The sequence below is a fragment of the Melitaea cinxia genome, chromosome 28 (assembly GCF_905220565.1).
Source record: "Melitaea cinxia chromosome 28, ilMelCinx1.1, whole genome shotgun sequence".
Classification (NCBI taxonomy): Eukaryota; Metazoa; Arthropoda; class Insecta; order Lepidoptera; family Nymphalidae; genus Melitaea; species Melitaea cinxia.
In genome coordinates, this window is record NC_059421.1 from 8,096,587 (window position 1) to 8,118,242 (window position 21,656).

At 33.7% G+C, this 21,656-nt stretch overlaps 1 protein-coding gene across 1 annotated transcript; it reads right to left on the bottom strand.

Annotated features, from left to right (window-relative positions):
- Positions 1-1,045: 1,045 nt before the first annotated feature.
- LOC123667494 (CCAAT/enhancer-binding protein zeta) lies at positions 1,046-21,585 on the bottom strand. Its single transcript, XM_045601388.1, has 19 exons — positions 21,329-21,585; positions 20,624-20,732; positions 18,650-18,750; positions 18,153-18,240; positions 17,029-17,202; positions 16,153-16,262; positions 15,215-15,360; positions 14,607-14,742; positions 9,955-10,160; positions 8,798-9,068; positions 8,231-8,387; positions 7,595-7,788; positions 6,035-6,170; positions 5,342-5,521; positions 5,001-5,085; positions 3,965-4,083; positions 2,983-3,138; positions 2,681-2,749; positions 1,046-1,549 (listed from the first exon to the last, which is right to left on the bottom strand). The coding sequence occupies exons 1-19, from the start codon at positions 21,485-21,487 to the stop codon at positions 1,224-1,226; spliced, it is 2,922 nt and encodes a 973-aa protein (XP_045457344.1). The 5' UTR covers positions 21,488-21,585; the 3' UTR covers positions 1,046-1,223.
- Between the last annotated feature and the right edge of the window lie 71 nt (positions 21,586-21,656).

Here is a 21,656-nt window from a genome sequence, read left to right on the forward strand (position 1 = left end):
ACTTGTAATTGATATTTATTTTAGCGAGTATTGAAATGATTATTTTATATTTAATTCATTTACGTACTAAGAAAATTAAATTGTCAATAAAGTATATTCTGGAATAGATTTCAAGTCTCTCTCCCTCTTTAGAGTAGTATATTTTAACATAATAAAATTTTGATGTTTCTGTCTCAATCAAGTCTCAATAACCTGTCGTGTCCAAACAGTAGCTGTCGTAATTTCGGAAGTTAAAAGAATAAATACTGTACACATAGGTTTAATTGTATTTTTTTTTTATGAAACGGGAAAATGTAATATAATATATATAGAGAAGAATGAGAGAAGCAATATCGAAAACATCGATATAAATAATGAAGTACATTACCATTACATTTTACTGAATTATCTTCAAAATGCAGAAAAAGAACCAGATAGACCTTTTTTCGTTTTGGTTAGTAGCAAAAAATTTCAGCGCTCAATAAATACAAAAATACTGGGACCTCAGATCCCACAAGTTAACTCAAATTATATTTGCACTAAAAACAATGCTTAATATTTCAATCTTATATCGCCGAGTAATTACACTGCAAAATCAAATCCACACAATATTTGGTAACTAATGAAGATAAAATAGTAATTGTACAAGAATTGGAATTGGACACGTTTAGCACAAGCCTATAAATTAAGAATATAATTCATTAAAATCGTTGAATTGCATTTATTTTAATACATAAAAGTTTGTGAAAAAAAAATTAATAATTAATTGTAACAGGAAAAGAATTCTTTTAAGAAAAAAAAATTTAAAATGGCGTATTGTTTTGAAGGCTTCATTAAAAATTTTAAAAGTTCATAACTTTTTGGGTTGGAAAAAAACTTGAAAAAAATTTCAGTGTAGAAAAGAATGGAAAACTTTTGGCTGGGTTGAAAGGGGTTGGTTTGAAAATGGTCGATTTGTGATGGAATACCCCATATGTATTTTGCGTAAAAATAACTAATTAAAATTATTTACCACTTCACAAATTAAAGCAATCTCTTATATGTACTCATTAAGAGTATTAAAAAGTAGAACAAATCCTGACTTTATTGAAATAATACGATATAAAACAACACATAAATTAACATTCAGCCTGTAACATCCCACAGCTGGGCATAGGCCTCTTTCTCCGTGTAGGATTGGGATTGGAGGTATTTTCACATCTGCTGCTCCACTGATGCAACATATGAATTAATAAAACATTTTTTTATACTTTGATTATTTTATTGACTTTTTTCCTTTTTCCGCCGACTACGTCAATGTTGGCGCCTTTTCTTTTCCCGCCTTTTTTATCCGCCATCTTATTATTAAATTTCTTATTATTGCTCTTCTTTTTTTTATGACCTAGGATTTTCCTATTGTATCCTTTGATCCATTCGTTTCTTTTTTCTTCCCAAGCTAGCTGTTTAGTGCTTGAATTGTCCGTGTTAGACACAGCTTGACTTGAACCTTGTTTCTTGTTTGTTGCGGTATCTTCTAACAGTGTTGAAAATTCTTCTGCTGAAGCGAAAAGTGATCCAAGATCATCGCCTCCTGTAAAGAATAACAACATTAGCATATCTCTCTTTTGTTATTATTTTTCTTTATAATTATATTGTATACAAAAATAATGCTGACACCTTTTCACAGAGGGATTTTTAACTGAAATTTACAAAACAGTGGCTAGTCTTATTTTAAAGTTTTTACAGATAACAAGACAGAATTTTATCAACTACCTAACTTTTTATTATTTTTCAAATCTACTAGCTAGCTAACGTTAGTTAGGCCACTGCTGTTTTGTTAAGTTAAAAAAAAAAACTAAATTCCTCTGACTTTGCAACTTCATTTGAACAGCTAAATATCATTTAAAGAAGTCCAAAAAGGTTTGTAAAAAGGTCGTTACACGATAGCTAACAGCCAAAAGAATGCCGCCTTCAGCACATAACTTATTTAGGTTTTAACTTATTTAGAATTTTTTATTCAGCTTTAATTAAAATTCGTGCAATTGACTTTTTAAATATTTCTACGGAACAAATTACTTTTAAAAGTATATTCGATTTTTTTTTTTTTTTTGAGTAGCCGGTGTAGCGTGGGGGTTGTCAAAGGGTGGGGTGCATGGCCCCGGGTGACACACGAAAGGGGGGCGATAAATCATCATTTTTTCAATAAACAAAAACATAAAATCCAAATCGCGTCCGTTATGTTAGGTAACTTTAACAGAGGTTTTCTAATGAGATATCACTTGTATTTAATTTTCATTGAACGCGCAATTTCTAAATCAAAAAACAACCAACAAACACCATGGGACCTAGATGTCTGTCTGTAGCATCGTGTTACAAAAGTGTCTAATTATTATTCAAGATTTAATTAGATTATATCTGTATTTCAAGATAGTATCCTTAAAATCTTGATATACTTTATACAATAAAGAATAAGCCCCACCACATATCACTAAGAGGGGTAGGGGTGTAATAAGTTGCTAAGGTTGCTAAACATCAGGTTATTGATGAACAACGCCAAATTTAAAAATGTAACACAATTGGGTAGAGGAGGCAAAAACCTTTCAAATTTTTTTTGTTTCGTACAAAGGTACGTTCTAAGGTATTTGGCAAATGTCCAAACAGGCCTTTTATTTTGTGACGACTATAGTAATTCTTAATAAATAATAAATCAATAAATATTTACCGTCTTCTTCGCCAGACAACACTGGTTCGTCCTCATCTGCCGATATATCCAAGTCGTCCTCACTGCCACCTAAAATAAACACGAAAACATAAATAAAACAGAAAGGCATTGAACTTGATCAGCACTGTGATGTGATCAGACCAATAGTTGGTAATAACTGTAGCAGGTTCGGTGCTTTTTTATGATATGTAATTTAATAATACATAAATAAAATTTTCCTTTTTATATTCAGAATCATTTCTAAGATCAGCTAGATCGGATAGATTTATTTATTATATCAGAATAGATGATAACGTTCCTACCTTCATCACCTTCGTCAACTAAATTGTCATCACCGACATCATCATCTTCGTCATCACCGTTGTCGAGTTCATCATCACTTTGTTGTTCACCTTTCTTCGGTCGTCTCTTTTTCATCGCTTCCATTTCTGCTAAATAATCCAATTCTTCATCCGATTCTGAAAATAATGTTCATTTTAATAATGGTAGTAATCGTTTATGACGACCGCTCTAGTGTAATAGTGTGTGTGCCGTGTCACGTGTGTGTATTGTAAACACCGAAGGTCGCGGGTTCGATTCCACCTCGTAGTGGATATTTGTGTTTATACAAATATTTATTTCCGGTCTGGTTGTTAGTCTTTGTGAGTCTCACGTTTAGCTGTCGGTCTCGGTTGTTATCATGTACACCTGATAGCGATCGTTACTCATAGTAGAGAATATATCCGCCAACCAACATTGAAGCAGCGTGATGGATTAAACTCTGATCCTACATAGGAAAAGAGGCCTATGCCCATTAGTGGGATATTATAGGCTGAAGCGATAATAATGTTATTAATTTTTTTCCACAACATATATAATTCATAAGTAGATAGATGTGTGACTTCATCCATATTGAAATTTATAATTATATTGAACTTTACTTTATTCACATTGGGTTTTATTTAACCTTAATTTCATTTTCAGAATCCTAACTTCTTTAGACAAAAATTAGACTTAGTCGCTCTTTCTTTCTTGTCGGCAGCTCAAAACTTTTATTTATATTTATTTTCGTCAATCATATGCATGTCTACTACTTTATTATGTATTCATAAATCAGTGGGAACAAATTAAAAAATAAATGTATCAAAGTAAACAATATCTAGCTAGTAAAAACACTCTTAAAATAAACTCAGTTTAATTTTTAGAAATTATTATAAATGCATTGTTTGATAATGTACAAATAAACAACTGCTAATTACAATAACAACCGTACACTAACTACAATACATTGTTTACTGTGTGTACCTGCCGCCTTGGAGCCAGTGACGGTGTCCAGATACTGTTCGAAGTCTTCACTGGTAACGGACTCCACATCGCTGTCATCATCACCATCATCCTTGGTTTCTCGACGCTTTTGTAGGAAACTGTCATAAAACAGGCAAAATATATATAAATATTTTTTAACATTTTATTTTTCAAAAAAAAAAAGTACAGTTCTGTGTTCAGATTAATTTATTATAAGTTTTATCCAAAATATAGATTAGGGATAAATAGAGGTGATCGGTTATTTCAATAAAAAGAAAAATAGTTGTGTACAGAACTTTGCTTTCTGCAATTTTATTTGAACAATTGATCTTTTGAATATCGTCAGCTACTAGAGTGAACTCTTTTGTTAGTATTGTTACGTGTTAGGGTTCGAAGGATTTGGAGAGAAAGACCTGCTGACTCTTTTCAAGACTTTATTCACAAGCACTAGGTCCAACACAAAGCACTAGGTTCAAACACTAAGCACTAACGATGTCCTATGTCGTAGCCAATGTCATAAAGTTTCGCTAGTACCACTCTTGATCACTAGTTTACACTCTTGAAGTCGCTTCGAAGATCGCTCAAACTGAACTGTACTCGCTCGCCTGCCTGCGGCTATTTATATCGGCCGACGCGAGGCCCAGACCATTCTGGAAAGTTCGCGCATGTACCCGGTTTTCGAGACTATACTTCTATATAGTTCCACAGTAGTTCCTCTAACGCCATCTAGTATTGAGTAGAGAGTTTCATGCGGTCTCTGTCTTTATGTGGTTTCAATGGTTGCCGCTAGATGGTGCTAGTTTCTTTGTGTGTTCGTAACAGTATTATCTGTTCCTAATGTAAGCAACTTGAAACGTGTTTTTTAATTAACCGCTGACTGCCATATTATAGACATACATAATTATTTACTATGTGATATATGAAAGAACATATACAAATAAATATATTTCCACACTCATGTGGGAATCTAATCAACTAGTACTTTTATTGGTTGTTATTTTTTTTTAGTTTTTTTTTATAGTAAATAAAAACTTACTCGTATAAAAACTTCTCATCCACAGGAATCTTCTTGGCATCTTCATTCAAATATGTCGACGAGTTGACCGGTATACTCTTTAATCCTAAAATTCAATACATTTTCAGAAGTAATACATATGATAATGAGTATGAAGTATTTATAAATTACATTTGCTTGTTATTGGCTTTTTAATATTTTACTCAGTATTAGATATAGTCATTATAAAGCTGTATGTAAGCTATCCATACATATATACTCAAAAAAAAAAAAAAAAATTAAAATATTATAGACTCCTAGAATTCTTAAATAGTGTGATTATAGACACAAAATTAAAAAAACACAAATTTTTATCTCCATACCTTTAGCAGAGTAATTCTTTCTTACGGCAAACTTCGGATGTGACCCTTTGACCTTTTTGACCTCACCCTCTTCAACTTGTTTTTCCGTACGTTTTTTGGGATTTTTGAATACAAATCTATCTAAGAATCGTATACCCGCAAAGTCTTTGAGCGGGTCCCCGCTGTACTGAATTATTTGTTCTGTGAAAAAATTTAAATAAACATTAGTTATCTTATTATTAATAGATCTATGGAAATGAGGCTAATTTTAGGACGGTATCTTCTGCCAAATATTTTGTACAGCAGCTTTGGGATGGATAATTCTCAAGTCCGGATTTTTGGGTTGGCACTATAGTATTATTCAAATTTTACACAAAAAAAACCTGCTGTATAAACTTATATATCATGTAAAAATACTAAAACTATACATTAATATTTTATAAATACACATTTACGCACCCGTTAAACCTTTTAATAACAATATTACTAAAATATGTATATAAAACAAAATTCTGGAAATGGAAACTGAATAACTCTTCAATCTATAAACTAACATTGCAAATGTTTTAGTAGACAACAATAAACAACATAAGATTTTAAATTAGTATGGTTATTTTCATTACTAAAATTGTTTAAAATGGGATATTTATTGTCTTTTTTTTAAATACATGGTAAATATCCCATTTTAAATAATTTTAACAATTAACAACTCACGGTTTATGAGTTTTTCCGCGAACAGTTTGACGGTGGGGTGGAAGTGCTTCGCCAGTGGCAACAGCTCCAAGTAAGCAGAGGTGTGGGCTCCAGAGAAGACGGGGTTGCGGGCAAAGGGGTTGTAGTCTGTCGTCACCTGGAAATTTTATTTCAACTTTAAATACTAATTTAAAATAGTGATTTTGTTATTTAGCTGAGGGTAGTTAAGCCCTTTTGATTCGCATCTTTATGAGAGTGGTAGAATATGTAGCACTACGACTTGCATGGAATTACTAATTCCATCATAATTATACTTTTTACTTTTATGCAATTCTTCCAATTTCTTACTCTAACTAATTTTATAAATAAATGGATGAGCGGTCTGAATGGACAGATAAGAGGGGGGGGGCATCATGCCCCGGGCGCAACTCACACAGGGGTGCCAAAAGTCCGCAAAACAAAAAATTGCTGGACATATTATATGGTTTTCACTGATACAGAATGTCCGACTACTAACTGCGTTCCTTCAAATGGGGGTTTCTGTAGATGTAATAGATCACGCACCGTGTGAAAAAAAAATCAAAGTACTTTTTAAATTTTACTTTGAGCCCTCTTTAAATTTTGATTTAGTTGATATAGATCACCGCCTAAAGAATTCCCCATTTGAAGGAACATAGTTAGGGAGTCGAACTAACTATATATTTATCATCAATTTTTGGTTACATTTGTATATAATAATACAGATGTTAATATCTGCACTCAAACGCCATCTTTTTGATTATTCGATTTTTGATTTTTAATTTTGATAATTTGACATTGTATTTTACTATTTTGACCTGACGTGGTAATTAGCTAGATAGATGCATTTATACTAATCTGTGGTGGTAATTTGTTAATTGTGTTTGACTCCAACGTGTTGTGTTGTTTTTTTTTTTCATTTTTAATTTTTGTTTTTGTTTTTTATTTATTTTTTAATCTTTTTTCTTTCTTCTTGGATCATGTTGAATTTGTATGCTTTTGACATTGTATTTGATGAGGTATTTCTAAACTGCTACTAGATTAGCACATAAACTTGATACATATTAACGATATTGTAATTTTGATTTTTTATTAATTATTGCTTATGTGCAAACTTACTCATTAACTAATTGTATTACTTGATGTGATAATGCATGTTGTGATAACCTATAATTAAAAGAGCATTGACATCCTATTGTAAGCTCATGTGTAACAAACTATTATTAATGTACATTTTGTTGTTGGTTATCCTTTAATAAATAAATAAATAAATAAATAAATAATAAATGTGCAGAGTTACTCGTATTAAGACATGTGTATACAATTCCTCAATTTACTTAGCATTCTCTTTCTCTCTCTCAACAACAAATCCTGCATGCCCAAAAAACCCAGCACGTGTCTGTCAGAAATACAAACCGAAGACTTTATTAGACGAAATGAGAATAAAAATAACTTACCTTTTCCGTATTCAATTTTTTTAACTGTACTTTAGTAGCTCTTTAACCTTCATAGTTTCCTAGTGGTTCAGGCTTGAATATTCGATTAAATACAACAGAAACTTACCTTTTCCATATTAAAACTCTTCTTGAGCTGTATCTTATTGGCGGTCTCCTTGTCCTGCGTGTCTCCCTGGTCGTTGCTAGACGTGACCTTCGCGTGGAACCAACCGGTGACGGAAGTAGCGTGACGCTTCTTAGGCTTTATGTTACCCTGGTCATCGATTTTTAGATCCACATAGGTTTCTTCTTCGTCATCGTCTGAAAAAAAAGCTTTTTAGTAAAATTACTTTTTTTACTTTTAATATTACAATTTTTTTTTGGAATCCTACTAAAAAGATTATTAGGTACATGGTGATGAGACACTGTTTGATATATATAACTTTGAAGTGGTATTTCGATGACATTAAAACTGAATTATTATCACTTAAAAATGAGATATTTTAAATGTATATAAAATCATATTTTATTTCGTTAATTTGATAAAAAATCGAAAAAACTAACTCTTAACTCAAAATATAATTAAAATATTGATGACAATTTCAAAATAAATTTTTGATTGTAAATCTATATCTCTTTATAAACAAACGTCAAAAGCTCATTAACTGTAGAAAAGAATTTCATTTCAACAAGAGAAAACCAAAGTAAAAAAAAAAAAATATGCTTTCATTTTTTACATATTATAATTTTTTTACAAACTTACCTAACAACAAGTCTTTCTTATCTCCTTTCAGAAGATCAATCTTCTTCTGCTCTACTTTCTCTTCTTCAATCTCCTCTATGCTCTTATCTGCCGTGTCATTTATATCTAAAACCGTATTCTCTCCATCTCCTTTTGTATCATTTTCTTCTTTTTTTTCCTGAAATATGTTTAAATACGTAGTTTTCAAATATTTATTTTGAAATTTTTAGAGCATACTGCTTACTTTAAAAGAATTTAGGTATCTTAGTGCTCATCCCGTGAATATTTAATATTTAATACTTCTCGCTACTACTCTATTATTTTTTATGCCATTTATCATAAATAATAATAAATGACTGAATAAGAATAAATGACAAGTATTATAAATAATATAAATAATAAATGACAAAAAAATCAAACACAAGCAAGTATCTTACATTACACTAGTCCTATACTTAATAACAAGAAATAATCAAAAATTAATTACTAATTTTTACTTTTATAAACATATTGGAAAACCCGGGAATTTATTATTTCTAATATAATTTAAATACAAAACAACCGTAACAATAAAAACTTTCAACATACCACTTTTATTTCCTTTTTCGTCCAAACCAATTTAATGGCTTCCTTTTTATCCCCACTTTTCAATACCTGAGATATCAAGAAAAGCATACCGCAGGCCTGTGCTGGTGTCATATAACAGCAGAGTTGTAACAAACGCTTTATGAACGACGTCACTCGCTCTATGTTCTTATCTTGTTTCAATGATTTGTATATAAGCGAGAACAGGAGCGCAGAGTGGGTCGTGTTGAATATGTCTGGGTTTGTTAGTTTCCGATAGAGGGCGGTGTAATATCTGGAATGATAGGGATGATTTTGTTAAGTCCAGTAATTAAACGGTCATTTTGGATATACGAGAGTGGATCGAAAAGTTCGCAACTTGACATACAAAGTTATATTTTATTTTTGCTTTATTACCCTCCTTGGGTCTATACATTCTTAGGCTGTCAAAGTTAAAATTTTGTTGCCGTAGTGTTTGTGGTTTTTAAGTCATAACATAATGTGATAAGCTGTGGAGTTTTTTTAATAATAATTGTTTGCTGGCAATCGAAAAAACCGACTTCAATTACATCGACAAGTAAATACATCGTAGGTAAACGACTAAATAGTCAAATAGTCAAGTAAATACGGATTATCAAATATTACTTCAAAAGTTGTAATAAGATCTCGATAAAATTTAAATGTGACCACATGATAAACATCGGCTTTTGAATATTCTGTCTGTCTCTCTCTCTGTCTGTCTCTCTCTCTGTCTGTCTCTCTCTCTGTCTGTCTCTCTCTCTCTCTGTCTCTCTGTCTGTCTGTCTGTCTGTCTGTCTGTCTGTCTGTCTGTCTGTCTGTCTGTCTCTCTGTCTCGCTGTCTGTCTGTCTGTCTGTCTGTCTGTCTGTCTCTCTGTCTCGCTGTCTGTCTGTCTGTCTGTCTGTCTCTCTGTCTGTCTGTCTGTCTGTCTGTCTGTCTGTCTCTCTGTCTGTCTGTCTATCTCTCTGTCTGTCTGTCTGTCTCTCTGTCTCTCTGTCTGTCTGTCTGTCTGTCTCTCTGTCTGTCTGTCTGTCTGTCTCTCTGTCTGTCTGTCTGTCTGTCTGTCTGTCTCTCTGTCTGTCTGTCTGTCTGTCTGTCTGTCTGTCTGTCTGTCTGTCTCTCTGTCTGTCTGTCTGTATGAATGAGAGTTTTTGCTACGCACCTGTCGGACGCGCCCCGCGACGCGTCGCTCGTGTGGTACAGCAGCGCCAGCGCGTGTATGGCCACGTTGATGCCGGCCAGGTGCACGAGGCGGTGCACGGCGTCCGTGTGCGCGGCGGCCTCGCTCAGGCGCTCGCGGTCCGCGAACGGGTACGCGCGCTTCACGCCCGTCAGGATGGCGGACATGAGTCGCGAGTCGATCTCGCCCTGGGGCAGAACGTGAGCACGAACGTTAGGTTACGACTACGCACACGATATACTACTGTATGGCTACGGTACTAAAGAATTTAGCCACCCCCTATCTCTCTCTTCCCGTGGGTGTCGTAAGAGGCGACTAAGGGATAACACAGGTCCGCTACCACCTTGGAACTTATAAAGCCGACCGATGGCGGGATAACCATCCAACTGCTGGCTTTGCAATACACAGGTCGAAGACGGGCAGCAGCGTCTTCGGTGCGACAAAGCCAGCCCTGCGGTCACCAACCCGCCTGCCCAGCGTGGTGACTATGGGCAAAACACATAAGTTCACGCTATTTTTGGCGCAAATTTGTGGAGGCCTATGTCCAGCAGTGGACTGTGATAGGCTGTAATGATGATGATGACACAATATACGCATGTTTGGCACGAGACTATTTGCCCCTGGTGCGTGATCCTGTATTGATGCCTCAGACCAAATACTATTATTACAAATACTTTGCGAAATACTTTTACAAATACTGTACGAGGCGCTTGGGAATGAGAATTTGAGTTAAATTATATCGATGTTGCGGGCTATAAATATCGATATAGGGCATAAGTCAATCTGCCCTTGAGGAAAGGTAATTTATGTTAAATTGTACTGGTCCAGATGTACAGATATTGATACCTTCATCATCATCATCAGTTCAGCCTATGGCAGTCCACTGCTGGACATAGGCCAATTGATGCCTTAAATCAGATTAAACATTGGTAAAAGTTCAATCTGCCCAGATCATTTGATGCTAGCATTGTAACATGCTTAAATGTTATTGCTATTTTGTTTGGTTAGACGTTTAATATTTCATCATCATCATCATCATCATCATCATCATCATAATATCAGCTCACGGACGCCAGCTGCTGAGTATAAGTCTCCCCTAATGTTTCACACGACAATCGGTCCTACGCAGCACGCATCCAGCGGCTTCCCACGACTGGTTTTCCTACTAATCTCCTCATTTCTTACTCTATCACGTAAGGAAATACCGAGCATTGCCCTCTCCATCGCCCGCTGAGCGACTTTGAGCCTTGTTATAAGGCCCATATTTAGCGACCACGTTTCGGATCCATATGTTATCACTGGCCATTGGTAACTTATTCGCCATCGATATTGATGCCGAAGCCTTTCCAGTCCAGAAGCTTGAAAGCGTCCTTCAACGCGGCGGTAAACAGCTTCGGAGATATAACATCCCCTTGCCTCACGCCTCGCTGAAGTGGTATTTGCTTCGAGCTCTGGCCCTGTAATCGGGCCGACATTGTGGCGTTGAAAGTTTCAGCACCTCGACGTACCTGCAGTCCACTTGGCACCTCTGGAGAGCTTGTAGCACAGCCCATGTCTCAATCGAATCAAAGGCCTTCTCATAGTCCACAAACAAGTCGGGGGTCTTGAAGAACTTAGGTCCCACCGGGCGGACAATTTCCACCAGCGCGTCGTTGAACTCGTCCACATCTACGCAGTCGACCAGGCTTTCAAAACGATTTTGGAGTTCGAGTTGAAAACTCTCGGAGTATTGAATTTGAGCAGGCACAGGTCGGAGCGTAGACCTTATCAACCGACCCCTCTTAAGCTTGACATCGATATTTAATGTGCCTCGGACAAGTCGGCGATCGCTTCCTGTTTTCACAGCTTTGATCACTGAGACATCATTAAATATGTGCTTGTCTGTCGACATGATAAATTCTATCTCGTTCCTGACGGTGACTCAATCAGGTATATTTGCGCCGTTCCGGCTTCCTGAAGGAGTTCATCATAAAGAGTTCCTCCTTCTCCATGAAGACAGCCAGCAGCCGGCCCCGGGAGTTCTGATGCCCGTATCCAAATCGCCCCACTCTCAACTCATCAACGCATCATCTGCCCAGCTTCGCGTTGAAGTCTCCCATCACAACAGTGTAGTGGCATTTAGAGCTATGAATGGCTCAATAAATTTCCTCATACATAGATTCCACTTCGTCATCTGGATGTGTCGAGGTCGGTGCGTAAACCTGTATGACCTTCAGCAAATACCGCTTGGATATTCTGAGTATAAGGTGCGACACCCTGCTCGACACGCTCCTGACGATGTCGATGCTGTTGATGAGAGACTTGTGGAACAGGAACAAGACACCACCCTGGGACTGTTGGTCACCCTCCCGGTAGTATAGCAGGTTGTCAGACTTGAGGGTCATCGAGCCCTCCATCTCTCCCTCTCTTCGGACTTCAGATAACCCTGTAATATCCCAGCTTAACCTGCTGAGAGCTTCTTCCAGCCCAATGAGCTTCGCGTCGGTCCGCAGCGTCCTAGTTTTGTGTTGCCAGGACAAAGTGTCATCGTTGGGTGTGGTGGCCTGGCTTCTGCCGGAGATTATGGCCCCCTGCCCCGTCGTTACCGTGGCCGCCACCGTAGCCTGGACAATTTTTTGTCGTGTCTGACATTTATGGGGATTTGGCGTAATCGCCACGCTTGCCAGGCGAGTTAGCGATTGCAGTTGTGACCATGTGTTTAGAAGGTGCTGCTGCCCACCCTCTAGTGGTTTTCCCTCTAAAGATTCTTATGATACCCACGGGATGAGATGAGGTGGCACTATTCTACGCCAGTTGCCACGCGTTTAATATTTAGTATATGTAATAACAACAACTCGGTTGGCTTAATTATTAAATTAAATTGAACACTTAATCTTGTCACATTAAGAGCCATTTCACAATTTTACGCTCTGCAAGTTTAGGTAAATTTGGTCGCATCGCGCGAGTCGTACGAGCCGCGCGATCTTTGTGCTAGTACGTATAGTATGACAACCAAAAGACCATCGTGATCATTTTGTGTATAATAAAAATTATAACTATGGTATAAAATGTTTTTTACATAATTAATTTGTTAAAAATTTCAAGTATGTTATATAACAACAGTCAATAAATTTAAAATAAAATTTAAAAAAATCAATTTTATGAAACAATTTTTTTAAATTGATTTAGTTTTTTCAGTTTACGAATGAATCTAATATTTACGATATGAATAAAAAAGCATTTAATGACATCGACACCGACAAACATATTAATTAACAAATAACAAGACCAACAGATTGAAATGTCTATTTGTATTGATAGTGTGAGAAAAGAAAATTAAATTATACATTTGTTTACAGAAATTATCATTATATTATTTTACAGTCATTTTCGTAATATGTTTATTTTATTTATATTTTATTATGAAAGTATCAAATGCGTTTTATCCGCTATAACAACAGGCGCTTGGCGCGTGTGAGCGAAAGAGACGGCTGCGCAGAATTTGGCGTGGACCTTACCTCTAAGAGCGCTAGCGCTCGACTGATTTACCGGGCTTGATGCGTGGCAATATATACTATCTTTTTATTATTTAATATAAAATGTATTAAAAATAATTACATCTTTTAATTATTTTTTTTGTATTCCTTAATGATGTAAGTTTACTTTGATGAAGATAGTTCGTTAAAATTTCTTAGTTTTCTAAGAGAAATATCGCTTTTAAAATTGTACTTATTTGGAAAATATTCGTAACTTTAAATTTTTTTTATCGTTTAATAGAGATACAAATGGAATAAAAATCTATGATAGTGGACAACAAAATTATATTCCACATATTATGATATTTTTTTAAAATGGTTTCAACGTAGAGGTTATTGAAAAGTAGGACTTCAAAGTATACATTGCGACCGTTTACCCAGGGAGGAGGCTGATGAAAAGGTTAATAATTTTATACACATAATATAAATCAAAATTCTGATCTGACTATGGACTACAACAAAGGTTGCTCTATTATATTTCAAGAATATAAATTACATTATTGCATCCAACACTGAGATTAACGACGTCAAAATATTACAATTTCGCGGATTGTTACCGATTTTTGTGAAATGGCTCTTAAGTATAAAGTACAGTTGTCTTAATTGTCTCTTAAAAATAAATTAATTAAATATTTATATTTATTTTTTATTTGAGTACCCTCATTTTTTTAAGTGGGTTAAATATATTCAACTCTTAATTACAACAACAACTTAATTTCAATTACAACCTAGCAGCATTAGCTAATCTGCCCCAGGGCATAATGATTCGTATTATTTTATGTTGTTGCCCCAGACAAGATATACAACAAATTTAGTGTGTATGTTGACCTGTCCCTAGGGCAAGATGATTTGTATAGAATTATATTAATGTCCCAGTCCCGAAATACCGTCACTGGGTGTGAATCAATCTGCCCCTGTTTGCAAAACGATTTTTATTCAGTGATATTGTGGAACCAGATTGGATATACCGACTAAAGTCAATATTTGGGGTAAAAAGACTAGAGTTAGGTGGTATTAATGCCCAACACAGGAGATTTGGATATGAGACATGAGTCGATCTGCCACACATCACGTCCTCATAAGATATTAAAAAAATATACTAATTATACTACAACTTACCTTTTTAATAGAAGCCTTGAAAAAAGAAAAATATATCCTAATTAAGTTTTCAGCAACTTTGCTATCATCTTTACCCAGGAAGAATTGATTCAAGAAACACACTCCATAGTACTGTGCCCGAGGTGAAATGTTAGTTCTGAAAAAGATTATATTATAAATTAATAACTAACATTTAAATAAATATAGGCACGAAGTTTCGGATATTTTACAGCGACCATTGTCACGGGAAGACTCATTCTCCAGGATCAGTCCTTTATAATTTCCTAGCTTTTACCCGCGACTTTGCTCGCATTGATTTTTTTTCCAGCAAATATTAATATGATATTGACTGCCTATTTCATGAAAGGAACAGTTAGACATTATTAAATTGTTCTGAGCCAAAGATTAAAATTTAAAAGAAATACAACAATTAATAGTTCCTAATGCCTAGATCAAATAAAAAGTAGGTCATTATAGCTCATTATCGGGGCATTTCTATTCTTTTTTTTATTATTTCAACGACATCCAGGTACTCTAAATCGCCCACGCCATTTTTGCTACATAAAATATTAGTTACTAAACTTATAATACTTTTTCAAGTAGATAAAATAAACAAAAAAATAAAATACCTAAACAGCATTTTCTCAATTTCACCTAAAACAACGTTTTTCATATTCGGATGATTGTATAGCAGTTGACAAAGGTGGTAAATGACTTTCGACGCCACTGCTTGACTGGGGTCACCGAGTTTATTTATTATATACATTAAGAGCATCTGAAAAATAAATAGACAGTAAATAAATGAACAAAACACTCTAATCCTATGATAGTATACTATAATATAAAAGAAATATTACTTTGGCTGAGGTAGGGCACAGAAGGAAATTTCCTGCTCAAAATATGGAGCAGCCCCACTGGGTGGGGATCACAGCTAAATGATACTGTTTTCAAGCAGAGTTGTGTTCTTGTTGGTGAGTAAGGTGACCAGAGCTCCTAGGGGATAGGGTCGGCAAAGCGCTTGCCATGCTTCTGGTGTTGCAAACGTCTATAAACTACGGTAATCGCTTACGGTCAGGTAGGCCGTACGCTAGTTTTGACGACCTAGCTATAAAAAAAACCACATCATAAACTGTTCCTAAGATAAACAACTTAATGATTGATATGGGTAACAGCCGATTGATAAAGGTATGTACATTTTTTTTCGTTAATTATACCTACAAACAATACACATTTAAAGAAATACAAAACCACCTTGACTTAGGGCCCACAACCCACAAAACCTGAACAGAAATCTGGGTCACTTCACTGAACACTGTGCCAACAGGCTAGACATACAATAATTTTCTATTATAAACTAGCGGACCCGGTAAACGTTGTCTGGCCCGGGGGAATACAACTACCAAATTTGTTTGCTGACAAATTGATAGCAGCCATGTTTTCAAACCATCCATGAACGGATAGAAATATACGTACAAAATTTTAACCAAATTGGTCCAGCCGTTTAGGAGAAGTTCAATTACAAACACACGCACCAAAGAAATATACATATATTAAAATAACAACATACCTTTTCTCTCTCAGGATGATGCATAAGAAGGTAAGACATAGCACTAACTGCTTTTTCTTTATTCGCTTCTACAGAATCTTGTGAGAATTTATTTAACGCCTCTACGTACGCTGAAATTTTATTCACAAAATTAATAATCCGTCTGGAATTTAATCACAATGGCTACTGTCATACTGTCTTGATCATTTCAAAAGTTAATTTTAAAATTAAATATTTTTGAAAGACATTTGATAAATTATTCAATACATATTACAGTAATCAAAATTAAAATAAAAAATAGATTTATTCAAATAGTCTATAATACCAACTTCGATTCGTCATTTTACAAATTAAAATTTTAATCAAGTTAAAACGTGAATCTACAACTGACTCAGAATGTAGAATCTGCTGGCAAGAAAACCGCAGTTACTCTTATTAAAAAAAAAACTGTATTTTTATACAAAATTGGTAATATCTTGCATTAAATACACTGCACTAAGTCCACAGATCTTTATCATAAATATAATCCTTCACTGAATACTAAGCTTTAGCTATTAATTTCTTTTTAATACAAAATTTAAATTTATTCTCAGATAATAGCAAAATCGTTTGTTGGATTTTATTATATATGCAAATACCATAACCCAAAGAGGAGACGTTTTAAAACCGTTCAATAAATCTGACAATTATTTGATTTATTATTTCAGCATTTTAATTTTTACTGATGATGTTGGAGGAATTTATTTTTTAATCAAGTAATATACCTAAGAAACATTAATGTTAATTTTAACACCAATTTTATGAATCATTCTACTGGTTCTTATTTTAAAATGACTCTATAACATTTAATACAATTAATCTTCATTTATCATAATGTTTCATACACTTTTCTCTTACTTCCATATAACTCTTTGAGCTGATCTTCATAGTACCAAAGTTTCAATATATTCCGTCTCGCTTGTTTGTTCCCAGACGTCATCTCATCTATCTTATCCAAGGGATGCTGTGTGAATGTTCGTAACTTTACATCTGGGATGAGCAATTCTGATATCAGAAGCTCAGATAATGCATCTGTAAATAATTTTTTGATTAAGAATTGTTTTATAAGGGTAAAATATGTAGGAAGGTGGTCCATACTGATTAATTAAAATGTAAGGGTAACACAAGATAGTTATTAGTTAATGGGGGGAGACTAACTTAGCATTCGATGGATTCACCATGTGGGTGCCGCGTTCATCATGTGGCAGAGGGAGAAACTCAGAGCAGTTCCTAGGACTTGCGACCTAGGTGTAGGTTTAAGGAGCCCCCTTTGAGATGCGCATCAACACTCACCTTCACTGCTCGACTTGCCCGCCCCACGTAACAATTAATTCATTAGCACAAATTAATTATTGAAAGAGTCTAGGTTAAGCTACTAGCAGGATACAACAATTGCACCGTACCAAGCCAAAGCCAAGACTGCCTTAGCCGCAGTTGCTCTGGACGTTTTAAACACGTCAGAATGACTCGAGTAATAGAAAGAGTGAGTGGAGGTGAGGGTTAGCATAACGTTCGATATTCACATAGAGTATCGAACGATGTGCTAAGTGGCGTGATTGGTGCATCTTTTGTTAATAAATTCCTTGCTGATTGCCTACGACAGCGCAGGTGCCGACAAATGTAATTACTTGTTTATTTTTACAGCAAATGTTATCTAGTTTACTTTTCCGTTGACATTTGTGTACCGTTTTGTAAAACTTTGAACAGTAAATTATTGATTTTTTTTTAATTTTCAATTGTAATAGGTAATTATAAAAAAAAAACTATCAAGTTATAAATATGAGTATTTTGTGGAATTTAGTCTAAATCACAGATTAATTTAAAAAAAATCTACAATATTAATAAAAAAATCTTACAAAAATGGGGGTATTTATTACTTTTGATACCATAATATATGAGACAACATGACAATTTTGGACATGACAGTGAATGAAGTAGTTACAAACTAGGCTAAGCTGGCTTGTAAAATTTATAATTCTTACCTATTATAACTATTCCATCCTTTTTCTTAGCAGGCTTTACATTACTTATAAGATTTTTTAAAGCTGTTAAGTTGTAAAGCGGGTTATCCTGAAATTAAAACAGAATTTTTTATTTAGGTACCTTACAAAACGAGCTCCGCAGTATTTATACAAATTTTTATACCTTACAAAAGTGTACAGTATTCTTGTTTTTGTATTACAAAAAATAATAAATTGTAATAGTAAATTGAATGTATCAATCAACCTGTAAACCTCTCACTAGTAGGCCTCACTCCACACTGAAGTAAGTTTATAACTAATTAAGTATAAAGTAAGCATTATTACACACATTTTTTCATTCTAAAAATTCTCATAATAGCATAAACGTGAAAGTTTGAGACAGTATATGAATGAGAATTTAACATATGCTAACTTTTATCTTAAAATACACATTTATGATCAGGAATTACTGTTTTAAATTAATTTAAAAAGTCATTACCATTGAATAAAAATATTACCTGTATCAATATAGTAGCTGCGGCAACTCTGTCCCCTATTGTACCTTTAGCAAGTAATGTTCGAGCCCACTGTTGGTCTGATGAACCACTTTTGCTTGATTCTGTAAGAATTATTTACGAACAACACTACAATTGCGTATTTAATATTAGAATATTCTTTCAGAATGTCTGATGACATGTTTAAGTTCTTCAAACGATTGCGTATCTCAATCGTGTTTACATAAAATTTAATTACAAGAAGGCTGTTGTAGTTGTAGTAGGAAAGGAAAACAGATTTATAATATAAATAATCATTGATCATTAAATATTAACTTTAAACCAGAAAAGAATTTCATATTAAACAGATTATGTATACTTTTTAAACTGTAACTACTATATATATATATATATATATATATATATTATTAGGCAAAAAAAAATGTTCTTTTTCTCTGAGTAAAGATCTTAAGAGCCATTTCACAAAAATCGGTAACAATCCGCGAAATTGTAATATTTTGACGTCGTTAATCTCAGTGTTGGATGCAATAATGTAATTTATATTCTTGAAATATAATAGAGCAACCTTTGTTGTAGTCCATAGTCAGATCAGAATTTTGATTTATATTATGTGTATAAAATTATTAACCTTTTCATCAGCCTCCTCCCTGGGTAAACGGTCGCAATGTATACTTTGAAGTCCTACTTTTCAATAACCTCTATGTTGAAACCATTTTAAAAAAATATCACAATATGTGGAATATAATTTTGTTGTCCACTATCATAGATTTTTATTCCATTTGTATCTCTATTAAACGATAAAAAAAATTTAAAGTTACGAATATTTTCCAAATAAGTACAATTTTAAAAGCGATATTTCTCTTAGAAAACTAAGACATTTTAACGAACTATCTTAATCAAAGTAAACTTACATCATTAAGGAATACAAAAAAAATAATTAAAAGATGTAATTATTTTTAATACATTTTATATTAAATAATAAAAAGATAGTATATATTGCCACGCATCAAGCCCGGTAAATCAGTCGAGCGCTAGCGCTCTTAGAGGTAAGGTCCACGCCAAATTCTGCGCAGCCGTCTCTTCCGCTCACACGCGCCAAGTGCCTGTTGTTATAGCGGATAAACCGCATTTGATACTTTCATAATAAAATATAAATAAAATAAACATATTACGAAAATGACTGTAAAATAATATAATGATAATTTCTGTAAACAAATGGATAATTTAATTTTCTTTTCTCACACTATCAATACAAATAGGCATTTCAATCTGTTTGTCTTGTTATTTGATAATTAATATGTTTGTCGGTGTCGATGTCATTAAATGCTTTTTTATTCATATCGTAAATATTAGATTCATTCGTAAACTGAAAAAACTAAATCAATTTAAAAAAATTGTTTCATAAAATTGATTTTTTTAATTTTATTTTAAATTTATTGACTGTTGTTATATAACATACTTGAAATTTTTAACAAATTAATTATGTAAAAAACATTTTATACCATAGTTATAATTTTTATTATACATCAGAAAATGATCACGATGGTCTTTTGGTTGTCACACTATACGTACTAGCACAAAGATCGCGCGGCTCGTACGACTCGCGCGATGCGACCAAATTTACCTAAACTTGCAGAGCGTAAAATTGTGAAATGGCTCTTAAAGATTAATTTTGAAAAAGTAGTAAATTATGCTTTTATACAATTCTACCTTTACAACATATGAATGTAAGCTTGTTTGTGAAGACGCTATTATTAAAAATATCGAGTAACTTAAAATATGTTTTTAGAAATTCACATGGTAATATTGGTTTGAAGAGTTACATTAGTCCCAAGTTGCAGTACAAGCATATAATTTTTTTTTCAAAAAGCTCTCCTTTGAAAATTACCTCATCCTTAGGGAAATTAAGATGTTAAAAAGATAGTTTTACAATTCTTTGCCAAATGAACTTGACAATAAAATATAAACAACACTTACTGGTTTCATAAGCTAATGTATCACCATGTAAAGCACTGCTCGCCTCCTTCCTAAGCTCCTCCACTTTCTCAGCCGGTAAACTATTAGTTGATGTTGGTTCATCTGGCAACTACAAGAAAACAATTTTATTAACTTATTACTCTCTAGCTTATTATAAGCAAGTGTTAATGTATAAACACAGTGGGCAATCATTATAAATAAATTTTATACTAAAGAAATTGTAAATATGCATAATATTTAATTAAATAATGTTTGTATGATCTACATTAAATATAAAAAATAAAATAAAACACTAAAGTATCGGATGTTACTTTCTAATGTCAATATGGCCAGTACTAATATGTATTACATAGTTTTATGTATTTACTGTTACTATTCTTAATATTATCCTTCTCCTAAAAGGAGAAAGAGTCCTGTGCCGGACAGTGTTAAGTTAAAGGCTGAATTGATTTGAATTCGATCGACTATTATTATTGAGACAATAATTTTAGGGTTTAATAAAATATTAATCACATACTACAACAACACTTAAGAAACCTTATTCTGACAATAGCTAACACAAAAAAAGAATCATCCAATTTGGTGTATTCGTTGGTGTGGTTATGCGCGCATACATATCAGCAATTCGTTTTTATTTACATAGACACATGTTCATCTTTATTTGACTATATCAGTATTAAATGGAATTAAAAATTACACTCTTACCTGTTGGTACCATTTCTTTTTATCTGCATATTCTAAAGTTTCAGCGAAATGTTTCGCTATTCCAGAACCTTTCTTTTCGTCCGCTTGTTTATCAACTTTACCGTAGTTTGTGTAAGCTTCGTCGACTAATATATTTTCTTCGAACCGTTTATGCTTCATTTTCTTTAATATTTGATTGCTAGTTCACTAAGTTAATTAAATTGTTATACTGTAACTTAGATAAAAGCACGTGAAACGAGGTTTTGACACAGAATATGACGAATTTTTGACGTTTTTTTTTTTTAACGTTGACATTGACTACAAACTTTGAATCCGTGCTAGTTAATCC

Excerpts from the sequence above, each read along its gene's own strand:
- LOC123667494 (XM_045601388.1), bottom strand. The coding sequence starts at position 21,487 with ATGAAGCATAAACGGTTCGAAGAAAATATATTAGTCGACGAAGCTTAC. Across the intron at positions 6,171-7,594 it reads AGAGTTTTAATATGGAAAAG|GTGACGACAGACTACAACCC; the intron begins GTAAGTTTCTGT and ends TAAAATTTCCAG. Across the intron at positions 1,550-2,680 it reads GTTGTCTGGCGAAGAAGACG|GAGGCGATGATCTTGGATCA; the intron begins GTAAATATTTAT and ends TATTCTTTACAG.